Here is a 20,991-nt window from a genome sequence, read left to right on the forward strand (position 1 = left end):
CACTATATATAATAAACCAGTTCACACCATCACTATATATAATAAACCAGTTCACACCACTATATATAATAAACCAGTTCACACCACCACTATATATAATAAACCAGTTCACACCATCACTATATATAATAAACCAGTTCACACCACTATATATAATAAACCAGTTCACACCATCACTATATATAATAAACCAGTTCACAGCACCACTATATATAATAAACCAGTTCACACCACCACTATATATAATAAACCAGTTCACACCACCACTATATATAATAAACCAGTTCACACCACCACTATATATAATAAACCAGTTCACACCACCACTATATATAATAAACCAGTTCACACCATCACTATATATAATAAACCAGTTCACCCCATCACTATATATAATAAACCAGTTCACACCATCACTATATATAATAAACCAGTTCACACCATCACTATATATAATAAACCAGTTCACACCATCACTATATATAATAAACCAGTTCACACCATCACTATATATAATAAACCAGTTCACACCACTATATATAATAAACCAGTTCGCACCACTATATAATAAACCAGTTCACATCACCACTATATAATAAACCAGTTCACACCACTATATATAATAAACCAGTTCGCACCACTATATAATAAACCAGTTCACACCATCACTATATATAATAAACCAGTTCACACCACCACTATATATAATAAACCAGTTCACACCACTATATATAATAAACCAGTTCACAGCACTATATATAATAAACCAGTTCACAGCACCACTATATATAATAAACCAGTTCACACCACTATATATAATAAACCAGTTCACAGCACTATATATAATAAACCAGTTCACAGCACCACTATATATAATAAAACCAGTTCACACCATCACTATATATAATAAACCAGTTCACACCATCACTATATATAATAAACCAGTTCACACCACTATATATAATAAACCAGTTCACAGCACCACTATATATAATAAACCAGTTCACACCACTATATATAATAAACCAGTTCACACCATCACTATATATATTAAACCAGTTCACACCATCACTATATATAATAAACCAGTTCACAGCACTATATATAATAAACCAGTTCACAGCACCACTATATATAATAAACCAGTTCACAGCACCACTATATATAATAAACCAGTTCACACCATCACTATATATAATAAACCAGTTCACAGCACCACTATATATAATAAACCAGTTCACAGCACCACTATATATAATAAACCAGTTCACAACATCACTATATATAATAAACCAGTTCACACCATCACTATATATAATAAACCAGTTCACACCATCACTATATATAATAAACCAGTTCACACCACTATATATATTAAACCAGTTCACAGCACTATATATATTAAACCAGTTCACACCACTATATATAATAAACCAGTTCACAGCACTATATAATAAACCAGTTCACACCATCACTATATATAATAAACCAGTTCACACCACTATATATAATAAACCAGTTCACAGCACTATATAATAAACCAGTTCACACCACTATATATATTAAACCAGTTCACAGCACTATATATAATAAACCAGTTCACACCACTATATATATTAAACCAGTTCACAGCACTATATATATTAAACCAGTTCACACCATCACTATATATAATAAACCAGTTCACACCACTATATATAATAAACCAGTTCACAGCACTATATAATAAACCAGTTCACACCACTATATATATTAAACCAGTTCACAGCACTATATATAATAAACCAGTTCACACCACTATATATATTAAACCAGTTCACAGCACCACTATATATTAAACCAGTTCACACCACTATATATAATAAACCAGTTCACAGCACTATATAATAAACCAGTTCACACCATCACTATATATAATAAACCAGTTCACACCACCACTATATATAATAAACCAGTTCACAGCACCACTATATATAATAAACCAGTTCACACCACTATATATAATAAACCAGTTCACACCATCACTATATATATTAAACCAGTTCACACCATCACTATATATAATAAACCAGTTCACAGCACTATATATAATAAACCAGTTCACAGCACCACTATATATAATAAACCAGTTCACAGCACCACTATATATAATAAACCAGTTCACACCATCACTATATATAATAAATCAGTTCACAGCACCACTATATATAATAAACCAGTTCACAGCACCACTATATATAATAAACCAGTTCACAACACCACTATATATAATAAACCAGTTCACACCATCACTATATATAATAAACCAGTTCACACCATCACTATATATAATAAACCAGTTCACACCACTATATATATTAAACCAGTTCACAGCACTATATATATTAAACCAGTTCACACCACTATATATAATAAACCAGTTCACAGCACTATATAATAAACCAGTTCACACCATCACTATATATAATAAACCAGTTCACACCACTATATATAATAAACCAGTTCACAGCACTATATAATAAACCAGTTCACACCACTATATATATTAAACCAGTTCACAGCACTATATATAATAAACCAGTTCACACCACTATATATATTAAACCAGTTCACAGCACTATATATATTAAACCAGTTCACACCATCACTATATATAATAAACCAGTTCACACCACTATATATAATAAACCAGTTCACAGCACTATATAATAAACCAGTTCACACCATCACTATATATAATAAACCAGTTCACACCATCACTATATATAATAAACCAGTTCACACCATCACTATATATAATAAACCAGTTCACACCATCACTATATATAATAAACCAGTTCACACCACCACTATATATAATAAACCAGTTCACACCACTATATATAATAAACCAGTTCACACCATCACTATATATAATAAACCAGTTCACACCATCACTATATATAATAAACCAGTTCACACCACCACTATATATAATAAACCAGTTCACACCATCACTATATATAATAAACCAGTTCACAACACCACTATATATAATAAACCAGTTCACACCATCACTATATATAATAAACCAGTTCACACCACTATATATAATAAACCAGTTCACACCATCACTATATATAATACACCAGTTCACACCATCACTATATATAATAAACCAGTTCACACCACTATATATAATAAACCAGTTCACACCATCACTATATATAATAAACCAGTTCACACCACCACTATATATAATACACCAGTTCACACCACCACTATATAATAAACCAGTTCACACCACTTTATATAATAAACCAGTTCGCACCACTATATAATAAACCAGTTCACACCATCACTATATATAATAAACCAGTTCACACCACCACTATATATAATAAACCAGTTCACACCACTATATATAATAAACCAGTTCACAGCACTATATATAATAAACCAGTTCACAGCACCACTATATATAATAAACCAGTTCACACCACTATATATAATAAACCAGTTCACAGCACTATATATAATAAACCAGTTCACAGCACCACTATATATAATAAAACCAGTTCACACCATCACTATATATAATAAACCAGTTCACACCATCACTATATATAATAAACCAGTTCACACCATCACTATATATAATAAACCAGTTCACACCACTATATATAATAAACCAGTTCACACCATCACTATATATAATAAACCAGTTCACACCACCACTATATATAATAAACCAGTTCACACCATCACTATATATAATAAACCAGTTCACACCATCACTATATATAATAAACCAGTTCACACCATCACTATATATAATAAACCAGTTCACAGCACCACTATATATAATAAACCAGTTCACACCATCACTATATATAATAAACCAGTTCACACCATCACTATATATAATAAACCAGTTCACAGCACCACTATATATAATAAACCAGTTCACACCACTATATATAATAAACCAGTTCACACCACTATATATAATAAACCAGTTCACACCACTATATATAATAAACCAGTTCACACCATCACTATATATAATAAACCAGTTCACAGCACCACTATATATAATAAACCAGTTCACACCACTATATATAATAAACCAGTTCACACCATCACTATATATATTAAACCAGTTCACACCATCACTATATATAATAAACCAGTTCACAGCACTATATATAATAAACCAGTTCACAGCACCACTATATATAATAAACCAGTTCACAGCACCACTATATATAATAAACCAGTTCACACCATCACTATATATAATAAACCAGTTCACAGCACCACTATATATAATAAACCAGTTCACAGCACCACTATATATAATAAACCAGTTCACAACACCACTATATATAATAAACCAGTTCACACCATCACTATATATAATAAACCAGTTCACACCATCACTATATATAATAAACCAGTTCACACCACTATATATATTAAACCAGTTCACAGCACTATATATATTAAACCAGTTCACACCACTATATATAATAAACCAGTTCACAGCACTATATAATAAACCAGTTCACACCATCACTATATATAATAAACCAGTTCACACCACTATATATAATAAACCAGTTCACAGCACTATATAATAAACCAGTTCACACCACTATATATATTAAACCAGTTCACACCACTATATATAATAAACCAGTTCACACCACTATATATAATAAACCAGTTCACAGCACTATATAATAAACCAGTTCACACCACTATATATATTAAACCAGTTCACAGCACTATATATAATAAACCAGTTCACACCACTATATATATTAAACCAGTTCACAGCACCACTATATATTAAACCAGTTCACACCACTATATATAATAAACCAGTTCACAGCACTATATAATAAACCAGTTCACACCACTATATATAATAAACCAGTTCACAGCACTATATAATAAACCAGTTCACACCACTATATATATTAAACCAGTTCACAGCACTATATATAATAAACCAGTTCACACCACTATATATATTAAACCAGTTCACAGCACCACTATATATTAAACCAGTTCACACCACTATATATAATAAACCAGTTCACAGCACTATATAATAAACCAGTTCACACCATCACTATATATAATAAACCAGTTCACACCACCACTATATATAATAAACCAGTTCACAGCACCACTATATATAATAAACCAGTTCACACCACTATATATAATAAACCAGTTCACACCATCACTATATATATTAAACCAGTTCACACCATCACTATATATAATAAACCAGTTCACACCATCACTATATATAATAAACCAGTTCACACCACCACTATATATAATAAACCAGTTCACAGCACCACTATATATAATAAACCAGTTCACACCACCACTATATATAATAAACCAGTTCACACCACCACTATATATAATAAACCAGTTCACACTACCACTATATATAATAAACCAGTTCACAGCACCACTATATATAATAAACCAGTTCACACCACTATATATAATAAACCAGTTCACACCATCACTATATATATTAAACCAGTTCACACCACCACTATATATAATAAACCAGTTCACAGCACTATATATAATAAACCAGTTCACAGCACCACTATATATAATAAACCAGTTCACAGCACCACTATATATAATAAACCAGTTCACACCATCACTATATATAATAAATCAGTTCACAGCACCACTATATATAATAAACCAGTTCACAGCACCACTATATATAATAAACCAGTTCACACCATCACTATATATAATAAACCAGTTCACACCATCACTATATATAATAAACCAGTTCACACCATCACTATATATAATAAACCAGTTCACACCATCACTATATATAATAAACCAGTTCACACCATCACTATATATAATAAACCAGTTCACACCATCACTATATATATTAAACCAGTTCACAGCACTATATATATTAAACCAGTTCACACCACTATATATAATAAACCAGTTCACAGCACTATATAATAAACCAGTTCACACCATCACTATATATAATAAACCAGTTCACACCACTATATATAATAAACCAGTTCACAGCACTATATAATAAACCAGTTCACACCACTATATATATTAAACCAGTTCACAGCACTATATATAATAAACCAGTTCACACCACTATATATATTAAACCAGTTCACAGCACTATATATATTAAACCAGTTCACACCATCACTATATATAATAAACCAGTTCACACCACTATATATAATAAACCAGTTCACAGCACTATATAATAAACCAGTTCACACCACTATATATATTAAACCAGGTCACAGCACTATATATAATAAACCAGTTCACACCACTATATATATTAAACCAGTTCACAGCACCACTATATATTAAACCAGTTCACACCACTATATATAATAAACCAGTTCACAGCACTATATAATAAACCAGTTCACACCACTATATATATTAAACCAGTTCACACCACTATATATTAAACCAGTTCACACCACTATATATAATAAACCAGTTCACAGCACTATATAATAAACCAGTTCACACCACTATATATAATAAACCAGTTCACACCACTATATATATTAAACCAGTTCACAGCACCACTATATATTAAACCAGTTCACACCACTATATATATTAAACCAGTTCACAGCACCACTATATAATAAACCAGTTCACACCACTATATATATTAAACCAGTTCACAGCACTATATATATTAAACCAGTTCACAGCACTATATATATTAAACCAGTTCACAGCACTATATATAATAGAGGATACTTCCACTCCACGATGCTGATGCAGGCTCTGCGGATGGGGTTCTTGAGGGTGAGGCAGAGCAGGGCTCTGGGAGGTCTGGTTGGGGCCGTGTTGATGGGTTTCTTGGGCTTGTTGGTGTAGTGCTGCCTCTTCCTCTGTGTGGAGCTGGCTGTGGAGATGGGCGCGCCCGCGTTCCCCATCTGCTTGGCCTGCCGCGCCGCCTCGATGGCCGCCTGCCAGGTGAGGGCCGCCCCGGGGCCGCTGGGGATGTGCTCTGCCGCTAGCCCCACCACCGCCCCTCCGACCACGGCCTCCAGGGGCCCGCGCCCACCTCCACTTCCACCAACGCCACCTCCTCCATCTGCAACGCTGGTATCGTTCAGACTGGGCCCCACCTCCGGCAGCGGTGGGGGGGAGTAGTCGGAGCCTGGAAGGAGGAGAGAAGGGGGAGAGGGGTGAGCAGGGGGACTTGAGATGTGGGATACAGTGGCAGAACGGGGCCATTGGGAACATCTGGTACATCTACGTAATCTTGATCTATTTAGTGGAGTTAGTTTAGGAACAGGTTGCTTATTGCCAGTCAGATTGTAGAAGTCAGACCAGTCCGACTCCGTTGCCAATTTAATCCTGACTAAATGTAACAACACAACTATCATAGAGTATATCTTTTATTTTAACAGACAGTCAGGCAGACAGAGAGACATTCAGTGCAGAAATGGGTTGGACTGGAGAGAGAGGGTGAGAGAGAGAGAGAGAGAGAGAGAGAGAGAGAGAGAGAGAGAGAGAGAGGGTGAGAGAGAGGGAGAGAGAGAGAGAGAGAGAGAGAGAGAGAGAGAGAGAGAGAGAGAGAGAGAGAGAGAGAGAGAGAGAGAGAGAGAGAGAGAGAGAGAGAGAGAGAGAGAGAGAGAGAGAGAAAGAAAGAAGAGAGGAAGAGGAGATATAGAAGAAAGAGGCAAGAGGAGAGGAGAGGTAGAAAAGAGTGAAGAAGAGAGAGAAGGGAGGAGTAGGGGGAGAGAGAGAGAGAGAGACAGAGAGAGAGAGAGAGAGAGAGAGAGACAGAGAGAGAGAGAGAGAGAGAGAGAGAGAGAGAGAGAGAGAGAGAGAGAGAGAGAGAGAGAGAGAGAGAGAGAGAGAGACAGAGACAGAGACAGAGAGAGTGTGTGTGACAGAGATACAGAGAGATGTACCCCAGGTTCTCCATGTGTCTGCTAGATACCAACCAGAAACAAAGTACTGTACATGTCATACTCCAATAATAGTGTAAGACATCTCTACTCATCATGTATTGACACTGTTCTAAGACCATCCATGCCTAATCTCTCTGCACAGTACTCCATGTCTAAACCCAGCCTAACGCTGATCTGGGCACAGAGTTAAAATAAGGATAAAGCAGAGCCGTAGTGGTGGAGATAACTGAAAAACAACAGCAAGATTTACCATCCAGTTGTCGACAGAATGTTCACGTCAATATTCTAGAATCCTCATAAATAGAATCCTCATATTTTCCATCCAATTGAGTCGTTGTGAAAACAGTCTGTGTGTGATGACATAGTGCACATCAAAGTAACTAACACGGTTGGCATAAATGTGTTTCCATCGCATTTTCACCTTTTGTCACTAACATTTAGTGAGGGTTTATTATATTTAACCTTTATTTAACTGGGCAAGTCAGTTCAGAACAAATTCTTATTTACAATGACGGCCTACCCTCGGCCAAACCTGGACGACGCTGGGCCAATTGTGTACCGCCCTATGGGACTCCAAATCACAGCCGGATGTGATTCTGGACTGGATTCAAACCAGGGACTGTGGTGACGCCTCTTGCACTGAGATGCAGTGCCTTAGACCGCCGCGCCATTAGGGAGTCCAGGGTATATCCCACATGATGAGATTATAGGGAGTCCAGGGTATATCCTAAATGATGAGATTATAGGGAGTCCAGGGTATATCCTACATGATGAGATTATAGGGAGTCCAGGGTATATCCTACATGATGAGATTATAGGGAGTCCAGGGTATATCCTACATGATGAGATTATAGGGAGTCCAGGGTATATCTTACATGATGAGATTATAGGGAGTCCAGGGTATATCCTACACGATGAGATTATAGGGAGTCCAGGGTATATCCTACATGATGAGATTATAGGGAGTCCAGGGTATATCCTACACGATGAGATTATAGGGAGTCCAGGGTATATCCTACATGATGAGATTATAGGGAGTCCAGGGTATATCCTACATGATGAGATTATAGGGAGTCCAGGGTATATCCAACATGATGAGATTATAGGGAGTCCAGGGTATATCCTACATGATGAGATTATAGGGAGTCCAGGGTATATCCTACATGATGAGATTATTATGGACAAAAGAGATGCAGTGCCTTAGACCACCGCGCCATTAGGGAGTCCAGGGTATATCCTACATGATGAGATTATAGGGAGTCCAGGGTATATCCTACATGATGAGATTATAGGGAGTCCAGGGTATATCCTACATGATGAGATTATAGGGAGTCCAGGGTATATCCTACATGATGAGATTATAGGGAGTCCAGGGTATATCCTACATGATGAGATTATAGGGAGTCCAGGGTATATCCTACATGATGAGATTATAGGGAGTCCAGGGTATATCCTACATGATGAGATTATTATGGACAAAAGAGATGCAGTGCCTTAGACCACCGCGCCATTAGGGAGTCCAGGGTATATCCTACATGATGAGATTATAGGGAGTCCAGGGTATATCCTACATGATGAGATTATAGGGAGTCCAGGGTATATCCTACATGATGAGATTATAGGGAGTCCAGGGTATATCCTACATGATGAGATTATAGGGAGTCCAGGGTATATCCTACATGATGAGATTATAGGGAGTCCAGGGTATATCCTACATGATGAGATTATAGGGAGTCCAGGGTATATCCTACATGATGAGATTATAGGGAGTCCAGGGTATATCTTACATGATGAGATTATAGGGAGTCCAGTGTATATCCTACATGATGAGATTATAGGGAGTCCAGGGTATATCCTACATGATGAGATTATAGGGAGACCAGGGTATATCCTAAATGATGAGATTATAGGGAGTCCAGGGTATATCCTACATGATGAGATTATAGGGAGTCCAGGGTATATCCTACATGATGAGATTATAGGGAGTCCAGGGTATATCCTACATGATGAGATTATAGGGAGTCCAGGGTATATCCTACATGATGAGATTATAGGGAGTCCAGGGTATATCCTACATGATGAGATTATACACCATGTCATCACTTATTTAATCTGAGTCGTAGTGGGACGACCAAACACCATGTCATCACTTATTTAATCTGAGTCGTAGTGGGACGACCAAACACTATGTCATCACTTATTTAATCTGAGTCGTAGTGGGACGACCAAACACCATGTCATCACTTATTTAATCTGAGTCGTAGTGGGACGACCAAACACCATGTCATCACTTATTTAATCTGAGTCGTAGTGGGACGACCAAACACCATATCATCACTTATTTAATCTGAGTCGTAGTGGGACGACCAAACACCATGTCATCACTTATTTAATCTGAGTCGTAGTGGGACGACCAAACACCATGTCATTACTTATTTAATCTGAGTCGTAATGGGACGACCAAACACCATGTCATCACTTATTTAATCTGAGTCGTAGTGGGACGACCAAACACCATGTCATCACTTATTTAATCTGAGTCGTAATGGGACGACCAAACACCATGTCATCACTTATTTAATCTGAGTCGTAATGGGACGACCAAACACCATGTCATCACTTATTTAATCTGAGTCGTAGTGGGACGACCAAACACCATATCATCACTTATTTAATCTGAGTCGTAGTGGGACGACCAAACACCATGTCATCACTTATTTAATCTGAGTCGTAGTGGGACGACCAAACACCATATCATCACTTATTTAATCTGAGTCGTAGTGGGACGACCAAACACCATGTCATCACTTATTTAATCTGATTCGTAGTGGGACGACCAAACACCATGTCATCACTTATTTAATCTGAGTCGTAGAGGGATGACCAAACACCATGTCATCACTTATTTAATCTGAGTCGTAGTGGGACGACCAAACACCATGTCATCACTTATTTAATCTGAGTCGTAGTGGGACGACCAAACACCATGTCATCACTTATTTAATCTGAGTCGTAGTGGGACGACCAAACACCATGTCATCACTTATTTAATCTGAGTCGTAGTGGGACGACCAAACACCATGTCATCACTTATTTAATCTGAGTCGTAGTGGGACGACCAAACACCATATCATCACTTATTTAATCTGAGTCGTAGTGGGACGACCAAACACCATGTCATCACTTATTTAATCTGAGTCGTAGTGGGACGACCAAACACCATGTCATCACTTATTTAATCTGAGTCGTAGTGGGACGACCAAACACCATGTCATCACTTATTTAATCTGAGTCGTAGTGGGACGACCAAACACCATATCATCACTTATTTAATCTGAGTCGTAGTGGGACGACCAAACACCATGTCATCACTTATTTAATCTGAGTCGTAGTGGGACGACCAAACACCATGTCATCACTTATTTAATCTGAGTCGTAGTGGGACGACCAAACACCATGTCATCACTTATTTAATCTGACTCGTAGTGGGACGACCAAACACCATGTCATCACTTATTTAATCTGAGCCGTAGTGGGACGACCAAACACCATGTCATCACTTATTTAATCTGAGTCGTAGTGGGACGACCAAACACCATGTCATCACTTATTTAATCTGAGTTCATTCATCTTTCCCTCGATCCTGACTCGTCTGACAACCAAACACCATTTCATCACGTTACTCCAGGGTTTACTTCAATACAGTTATTATGTCAATATTTACCCATAAAGGTGTTTCTACCGCATTTTCTCAGATAATTAATATTACTGTCACAAAAACATCCCACTTTGTGAAGCGTATCTTTTGTTTTGACATTTGTAAAGTTGACAGATAAATGTGCTGTTTTCATCAGGCCTGTAGTGATGGTTTTTATTCAACATGTATTTTACCCACATAAAAAGATTGGATGGAAACCTGGTTAGTGTCTGTAGTAATAAACACACACACACACACACACCACACACACACACACACACACACACACACACACACACACACACACACACACACACACACACACACACACACACACACACACACACACACACACACACACACACACACACACACACACACACACACACACACACACACACACACACACACACACACACACACACACACACACACACACACACACACACACACACACACACACACACACACACAGGCTCTTAATCACCGCTGAAGTCATTCTCTCTAATAACATTCAAACCATTGAATAAGACAGCAGATGGATTAATTTGAGCAGCGAGCCGGGGGTGTGTGTGTGTGTGTGTGTGTGTGTCGTGTGTGTGTGTGTGTGTGTGTGTGTGTGTGTGTGTGTGTGTGTGTGTGTGTGTGTGTGTGTGTGTGTGTGTGTGTGTGTGTGTGTGTGTGTGTGTGTGTGTGTCAGAGGATGACAGTCAGAGAGACTCAGACTGTGGTTTCTTTAAAGGTTAGAACTCACAGCCGATCTGTCACTATATTCAATTAATATCACTTCATTATCCTCAGAAACCAGAAAGGTGAAAAATATCACATTTTGTGATGGAGGAGAGGAGAGGATAGAGGGATTGAGGAAAGGATAGAGGGATGGAGGGACGAGGAGGAGAGGATAAAGGGGACGAGGAGGAGAGGATAGAGGGATGAGGAGGAGAGGATAGAGGGACGGAGGGACGAGGAGGAGAGGATAAAGGGGACGAGGAGGAGAGGATAGAGGGATGAGGAGGAGAGGATAGAGGGACGAAGGGACGAGGAGGAGAGGATAGAGGGATGGAGGGACGAGGAGGAGAGGATAGAGGGATGGAGGGACGAGGAGGAGAGGATAGAGGGATGAGGAGGAGAGGATAGAGGGACGGAGGGATGAGGAGGAGAGGATAAAGGGGACGAGGAGGAGAGGATAGAGGGATGAGGAGGAGAGGATAGAGGGATGGAGGGACGAGGAGGAGAGGATAGAGGGACGAGGAGGAGAGGATAGAGGGACGGAGGGACGAGGAGGAGAGGATAAAGGGGACGAGGAGGAGAGGATAGAGGGATGAGGAGGAGAGGATAGAGGGATGGAGGGACGAGGAGGAGAGGATAGAGGGACGGAGGGACGAGGAGGAGAGGATAGAGGGACGGAGGGACGAGGAGGAGATGATAGAGGGACGAGGAGGAGAGGATAGAGGGACGGAGGGACGAGGAGGAGAGGATAGAGGGACGGAGGGACGAGGAGGAGATGATAGAGGGATAGGGGGACGAGGAGGAGAGGATGAAGGGACGGAGGGATGAGGAGGAGAGGATAGAGGGATGGAGGGATGAGGAGGAGATGATAGAGGGATGGAGGGATGAGGAGGAGAGGATAGAGGGATGGAGGGATGAGGAGGAGATGAAAGAGGGATGGAGGGACGAGGAGGAGAGGATAGATGGATGGAGGGACGAGGAGGAGATGATAGAGGGATGGAGGGATGAGGAGGAGAGGATAGAGGGATGGAGGGATGAGGAGGAGAGGATAGAGGGATTGAGAAAAGGATAAATGGAAGAAGGGATGAGGAGGAGGAAAGGATAGAGGGATGGAGGGACGAGGAGGAGAGGATGGAGGGACGGAGGGATGAGGAGGAGAGGATAGAGGGATGGAGGGATGAGGAGGAGATGATAGAGGGATAGGGGGCGAGGAGGAGAGGATGAAGGGACGGAGGGATGAGGAGGAGAGGATAGAGGGATGGAGGGATGAGGAGGAGATGATAGAGGGATGGAGGGATGAGGAGGAGAGGATAGAGGGATGGAGGGATGAGGAGGAGATGAAAGAGGGATGGAGGGACGAGGAGGAGAGGATAGATGGACGGAGGGACGAGGAGGAGAGGATAGAGGGATGAGGATAAAGGGAAGAAGGGATGAGGAGGAGGAGAGGATAGAGGGACGGAGGGATGAGGAGGAGAGGATAGAGGGATGAGGATAAAGGGAAGAAGGGATGAGGAGGAGGAGAGGATAGAGGGATGGCGGGATGAGGAGGAGAGGATAGAGGGATGAGGATAAAGGGAAGAAGGGATGAGGAGGAGGAGCGGATAGAGGGATGGAGGGATGAGGAGGAGAGGATAGAGGGATGAGGATAAAGGGAAGAAGAGATGAGGAGGAGGAGAGGATAGAGGGACGGAGGGATGAGGAAGAGAGGATAGAGGGATGAGTTCCGGGTTGGAGCGAGCGGTCGCATTCGCACTTCGCTCTGCAGGTTGTATAACTTTTTCATTACATTTCATTATAGTACAACGGTTGATTTGTCTAATCTTAGCAATTCTTCTTAGCTAGCTACATAGCCGTCCTTGTATCAGAGATAATTGCATAATTATCGTATTTCGTCGCCCTAACGTAGCCTTCACTGCTATTCGCCCAGGAGCTAGCAACGCGCACACGGATTAACATCACTGTAGTGCTATTCACTCAACTGAACGACTTGATTAGTCTAGTGTTAGCTAGCTACATAGCTGTCTTTGTTTCCAAGATAATTGTGTAGTTTAGTGTGTGTAGCCTTGGAGTGATTATCTTAATTCACTGAGGGTCGCTAGCCAGCTATTTGTCGTCCTTAACGTAGGAGACTCTGCTAGCTAGCCAACAGCTAACAGCTAGCCAACGTCTACTGTTTCGAATTCAACAACCCGGTCAGGTAGTTTCACATTTTCATTTCATTTCATTTCATTACAGTACAACGGTTTGATTTGTTTGATCGTAGCTAGCTACATAGCTAGCTACATAGCCGTCTTTGTTTCAAAGATAATTGTGTAGTCTAGAGCGATTTCCTAGGTTAGCTAGCCAGCTATTGTCGTTCTTTTAACGCAACGTAACGTAAACAACACTGCTAGCTAGCCAGCTAGCCCCGAATAGTAGCACTGTAGAAACTATTACACTCAACGGAACGACTTGATTAGTGTAGTGTCAACAACGCAGCTACTGCCAGCTAGCCTACTTTAGCAGTACTGTATCATTTTAATCATTTTAGTCAATAAGATTCTTGCTACGTAAGCTTAACTTTCTGAACATCCGAGACGTGTAGTCCACTTGTCATTCCAATCTCCTTGCATTAGCGTAGCCTTTTCTGTAGCCTGTCAACTATGTGTCTGTCTATCCCTGTTCTCTCCTCTCTGCACAGACCATACAAACGCTCCACACCGAGTGGCCGCGACCACCCTACTCTGGTGGTCCCAGCGCGTACGACCCACGTGGAGTTCCAGGTCTCCGGTAACCTCTGGAACTGCCGATCTGCGGCCAACAAGGCAGAGTTCATCTCAGCCTATGCCTCCCTCCAGTCCCTTGACTTCTTGGCACTGACGGAAACATGGATCACCACAGATAACACTGCTACTCCTACTGCTCTCTCCTCGTCCGCCCACGTGTTCTCGCACACCCCGAGAGCTTCTGGTCAGCGGGGTGGTGGCACCGGGATCCTCATCTCTCCCAAGTGGTCTTTCTCTCTTTCTCCCCTTACCCATCTGTCTATCGCCTCCTTTGAATTCCATGCTGTCACAGTTACCAGCCCTTTCAAGCTTAACATCCTTATCATTTATCGCCCTCCAGGTTCCCTCGGAGAGTTCATCAATGAGCTTGATGCCTTGATAAGCTCCTTTCCTGAGGACGGCTCACCTCTCACAGTCCTGGGCGACTTTAACCTCCCCACGTCTACCTTTGACTCATTCCTCTCTGCCTCCTTCTTTCCACTCCTCTCCTCTTTTGACCTCACCCTCTCACCTTCCCCCTACTCACAAGGCAGGCAATACGCTTGACCTCATCTTTACTAGATGCTGTTCTTCCACTAACCTCATTGCAACTCCCCTCCAAGTCTCCGACCACTACCTTGTATCCTTTTCCCTCTCGCTCTCATCCAACACTTCCCACACTGCCCCTACTCGGATGGTATCGCGCCGTCCCAACCTTCGCTCTCTCTCCCCCGCTACTCTCTCCTCTTCCATCCTATCATCTCTTCCCTCTGCTCAAACTTTCTCCAACCTATCTCCTGATTCTGCCTCCTCAACCCTCCTCTCCTCCCTTACTGCATCCTTTGACTCTCTATGTCCCCTATCCTCCAGGCCGGCTCGGTCCTCCCCTCCCGCTCCGTGGCTCGACGACTCATTGCGAGCTCACAGAACAGGGCTCCGGGCAGCCGAGCGGAAATGGAGGAAAACTCGCCTCCCTGCGGACCTGGCATCCTTTCACTCCCTCCTCTCTACATTTTCCTCCTCTGTCTCTGCTGCTAAAGCCACTTTCTACCATTCTAAATTCCAAGCATCTGCCTCTAACCCTAGGAAGCTCTTTGCCACCTTCTCCTCCCTCCTGAATCCCCCCCTCCTCCCTCTCTGCAGATGACTTCGTCAACCATTTTGAAAAGAAGGTCGACGACATCCGATCCTCGTTTGCTAAGTCAAACGACACCGCTGGTTCTGCTCACACTGCCCTACCCTATGCTCTGACCTCTTTCTCCTCTCTCTCTCCAGATGAAATCTCGCGTCTTGTGACGGCCGGCCGCCCAACAACCTGCCCGCTTGACCCTATCCCCTCCTCTCTTCTCCAGACCATTTCCGGAGACCTTCTCCCTTACCTCACCTCGCTCATCAACTCATCCCTGACCGCTGGCTACGTCCCTCCCGTCTTCAAGAGAGCGAGAGTTGCACCCCTTCTGAAAAAACCTACACTCGATCCCTCCGATGTCAACAACTACAGACCAGTATCCCTTCTCTCTTTTCTCTCCAAAACTCTTGAGCGTGCCGTCCTTGGCCAGCTCTACCGCTATCTCTCTCAGAATGACCTTCTTGATCCAAATCAGTCAGGTTTCAAGACTAGTCATTCAACTGAGACTGCTCTTCTCTGTATCACGGAGGCGCTCCGCACTGCTAAAGCTAACTCTCTCTCCTCTGCTCTCATCCTTCTAGACCTATCGGCTGCCTTCGATACTGTGAACCATCAGATCCTCCTCTCCACCCTCTCCGAGTTGGGCATCTCCGGCGCGGCCCACGCTTGGATTGCGTCCTACCTGACAGGTCGCTCCTACCAGGTGGCGTGGCGAGAATCTGTCTCCTCACCACGCGCTCTCACCACTGGTGTCCCCCAGGGCTCTGTTCTAGGTCCTCTCTTATTCTCGCTATACACCAAGTCACTTGGCTCTGTCATAACCTCACATGGTCTCTCCTATCATTGCTATGCAGACGACACACAATTAATCTTCTCCTTTCCCCCTTCTGATGACCAGGTGGCGAATCGCATCTCTGCATGTCTGGCAGACATATCAGTGTGGATGACGGATCACCACCTCAAGCTGAACCTCAGCAAGACGGAGCTCCTCTTCCTCCCGGGGAAGGACTGCCCGTTCCATGATCTCGCCATCACGGTTGACAACTCCATTGTGTCCTCCTCCCAGAGCGCTAAGAACCTTGGCGTGATCCTGGACAACACCCTGACGTTCTCAACTAACATCAAGGCGGTGTCCCGTTCCTGTAGGTTCATGCTCTACAACATCCGCAGAGTACGACCCTGCCTCACACAGGAAGCGGCGCAGGTCCTAATCCAGGCACTTGTCATCTCCCGTCTTGATTACTGCAACTCGCTGTTGGCTGGGCTCCCTGCCTGTGCCATTAAACCCCTACAACTCATCCAGAACGCCGCAGCCCGTCTGGTGTTCAACCTTCCCAAGTTCTCGCACGTCACCCCGCTCCTCCGCTCTCTCCACTTGCTTCCAGTTGAAGCTCGCATCCGCTACAAGACCATGGTGCTTGCCTACGGAGCTGTGAGGGGAACGGCACCTCAGTACCTCCAGGCTCTGATCAGGCCCTACACCCAAACAAGGGCACTGCGTTCATCCACCTCTGGCCTGCTCGCCTCCCTACCACTGAGGAAGTACAGTTCCCGCTCAGCCCAGTCAAAACTGTTCGCTGCTCTGGCCCCCCAATGGTGGAACAAACTCCCTCACGACGCCAGGACAGCGGAGTCAATCACCACCTTCCGGAGACACCTGAAACCCCACCTCTTCAAGGAATACCTAGGATAGGGTAAGTAAGGGTAAGTAATCCTCTCACCCCCAAAAAAAAGATTTAGATGCAAGTGGCTGTTCCACTGGATGCCATAAGGTGTATGCACCAATTTGTAAGTCGCTCTGGATAAGAGCGTCTGCTAAATGACTTAAATGTAAATGTAAATGAGAGGATAGAGGAATGAGGATGAGAGGATAGGGGGATGAGGAGGAGAGGATAAAGGGACGAGGAGGAGAGGATAGAGGGATGAGGAGGAGAGGATAGAGGGATGAGGATGAGAGGATAGTGGGATGAGGAGGTGAGGATAGAGGGATGAGGAGGAGAGGATAGAGGGATGAGGAGGAGAGGGATGAGGAGGAGAGGATAGAGGGATGAGGATAAAGGGAAGAAAGGCTGAGGAGGAGGAGAGGATATAGGGATGAGGATAGAGGGATGGAGGGATGAGGATAAGGGGCATGAAGGACTGAGGAGACATCAGTAATTCCAGCAATGAGTGAATCCTTGCAGAAATCAACTAGGAATCGGATCAATCATTCATCCACTCATTACTTTATTGATGAAGATGAGATTGAGATGGTTTGAAGTCTGATGGTGATGTTGAGTGGCTCAGTTGTCATCCAAAGGCAGTTCTATAATTAATTGCAGTTAAGTGTTCCTTACAGCGCCGAAAGACAAACAGTCAAAATTAATCTGTTTCTTGTAGTGATACATGACTTGGGCTTGGTACTAAATGGCACCCAGATCCCTTTACACAGCTCTATGGGCCCTGGTCAAAAGCAGTGCTCTGTATACTAAATAGGCTTCCATTTGGGACATAATATCCATTCTGAACACCTAGTGATAATTAGCTATGTAACATGTCTGTTCCGGTCTACAAAACCTCCAAATTACTCCATGTTTTCTTTTTCTCTCTCTCTCTGTCTCTCTCTCTCTCTCTCTCTCTCTCTCTCTCTCTCTCTCTCTCTCTGTCTCTCTGTCTCTCTGTCTCTCTGTCTCTCTCTCTCTCTCTCTCTCTCTCTGTCTCTCTCTCTCTCTCTCTCTCTCTCTCTCTCTCTCTCTCTCTCTCTCTCTCTCTCTCTCTCTCTGTCTCTCTGACTCTCTCTCTCTCTCTGTCTCTCTCTCTCTCTCTCTCTCTGTCTCTCTCTGTCTCTCTGTCTCTCTCTCTCTCTCTCTCTCTCTCTCTCTCTCTCTCTCTCTCTCTCTCTCTCTCTCTCTCTCTCTCTCTCTCTCTCTCTCTCTCTCTCTCTCTCTCTCTCTCTGTCTCTCTCTGTCTCTCTGTCTCTCTGTCTCTCTCTCTCTCTCTCTCTCTCTCTCTCTCTCTCTCTCTCTCTCTCTCTCTCTCTCTCTCTCTCTCTCTCTCTCTCTCTCTCTCTCTCTCTCTCTCTCTGTCTCTCTGTCTGTCTCTCTCTCAATTCAATTCAAGGGGCTTTATTGGCATGTGAAACGTGTTAACATTGCCAAAGCAAGTGAAGTAGATAATATACAAAAGTGAAATAAACAATAAAAGTGAACAGTAAAAATTAACACTCACATAAGTTACAAAATAATAAAGATATTACAAATGTACTATGTACTATGTATATATACAGTGTTGTAACGATGTACAAATGCCATTTTCTTGTGTCAACAGGTCACAAATCATACATTTGTCAGGAGGTTAGGAAGTGCAGCTCAGTTTCAACCTCATTTTGTGGGCAGTGAGCACATAGCCTGTCTTCTCTGGAGAGCCATGTCTGCCTACGGCGGCCTTTCTCAATAGCAAGGCTATGCTCACTGAGTCTGTACATAGTCAAAGCTTTCCTTAAGTTTGGGTCAGTCACAGTGGTCAGGTATTCTGCCACTGTGTACTCTCTGTTTTGGGCCAAATAGCATTCTAGTTCGCTCTATTTTTTTGTTAATTCTTTCCAATGTGTCAAGTAATTATCTTTTTGTTTTCTCATGATTGGTTGGGTCTAATTCTGCTGCTGTCCAGGGGCTCTGTAGGGTGTGTTTGTGTTTGTGAACAGAGCCCCAGGACCAGCATGCTTAGGGGACTCTTCTCCTGGTTCATCTCTCTGTAGGTGATGGCTTTGTTATGGAAGGTTTGGGAATCGCTTCCTTTTAGGTGGTTGTAGAATTTAATGGCTCTTTTCTGGATTTTGATCATTAGTGGGTATCGGCCTAATTCTGCTCTGCATGCATTATTTGGTGTTTTTATGTTGTTGTTGCAGAATTATATATATATATATATACAGTCGGGCAAAAAACTATTTAGTCAGCCACCAATTGTGCAAGTTCTCCCACTTAAAAAGATGAGAGAGGCCTGTAATTTTCATCATAGGTACACTTCAACTATGATAGACAAAATTAGAAAAAAAAATCCAGAAAATCACATTGTAGGATTTTTAATGAATTTATTTGCAAATGATGGTGGAAAATAAGTATTTTTGACCAGGGCCAATGGGAATTAGGGTGCACTACTTTTGACCAGGGCCAATAGGAATTAGGGTGCACTACTTTTGACTAGGGCCAATAGGAATTAGGGTGCACTACTTTTGACTAGGGCCAATAGGAATTAGGGTGCACTACTTTTGACCAGGGCCAATAGGAATTATGGTGCACTACTTTTGACTAGGGCAATAGGAATTAGGGTGGACTACTTTTGACCAGGGCCAATAGGGCCAATAGGGCTCTGGTCAAAAAGTAGTGCACTGTGTAGAGAATATGGTGCCATTTGGGACTCAGCCTCCATCTCAATCCACAAGGATGCTAGCTTTGAGGCAGCGTTTAAAGGCAAGAAGTTCAAGTCGCCATTTTGTTTTGAGTTGTACAAATGAATGCATTCAACTGAAATGTGTCTTCTACATGATGTGGATGCCTTAATCGACATCCACATCATCGGCGTCCGGGGAACAGTGGGTTGACTGCCTTGTTCAGGGCCAGAACGACAGATTTTTACCTTGTCACCATTAATACTAAAGGAGAAACTGCCATTTTGAATTGAGACACAGCCATTAATACAAAAGGACAAACGCCCATTTTGGATCGAGACACAGCCATTAATACAAAA

At 42.2% G+C, this 20,991-nt stretch overlaps 1 protein-coding gene across 2 annotated transcripts in view; it reads right to left on the reverse strand.

The window, feature by feature from the left end:
- The window catches only part of LOC127928924 (voltage-dependent L-type calcium channel subunit alpha-1C-like), a 202,746-nt gene that overhangs the window by 39,187 nt on the left and 142,568 nt on the right, over positions 1-20,991 (reverse strand). For both annotated transcript variants that reach the window (XM_052516512.1, XM_052516513.1), the window contains exon 2: positions 6,802-7,207. In XM_052516512.1, coding sequence (XP_052372472.1) covers positions 6,802-7,207 — 406 coding nt within the window. The remainder of the gene's footprint in view (positions 1-6,801; positions 7,208-20,991) is intronic.

This window comes from Oncorhynchus keta, unplaced genomic scaffold (assembly GCF_023373465.1).
Source record: "Oncorhynchus keta strain PuntledgeMale-10-30-2019 unplaced genomic scaffold, Oket_V2 Un_scaffold_5034_pilon_pilon, whole genome shotgun sequence".
Lineage (NCBI taxonomy): Eukaryota > Metazoa > Chordata > Actinopteri > Salmoniformes > Salmonidae > Oncorhynchus > Oncorhynchus keta.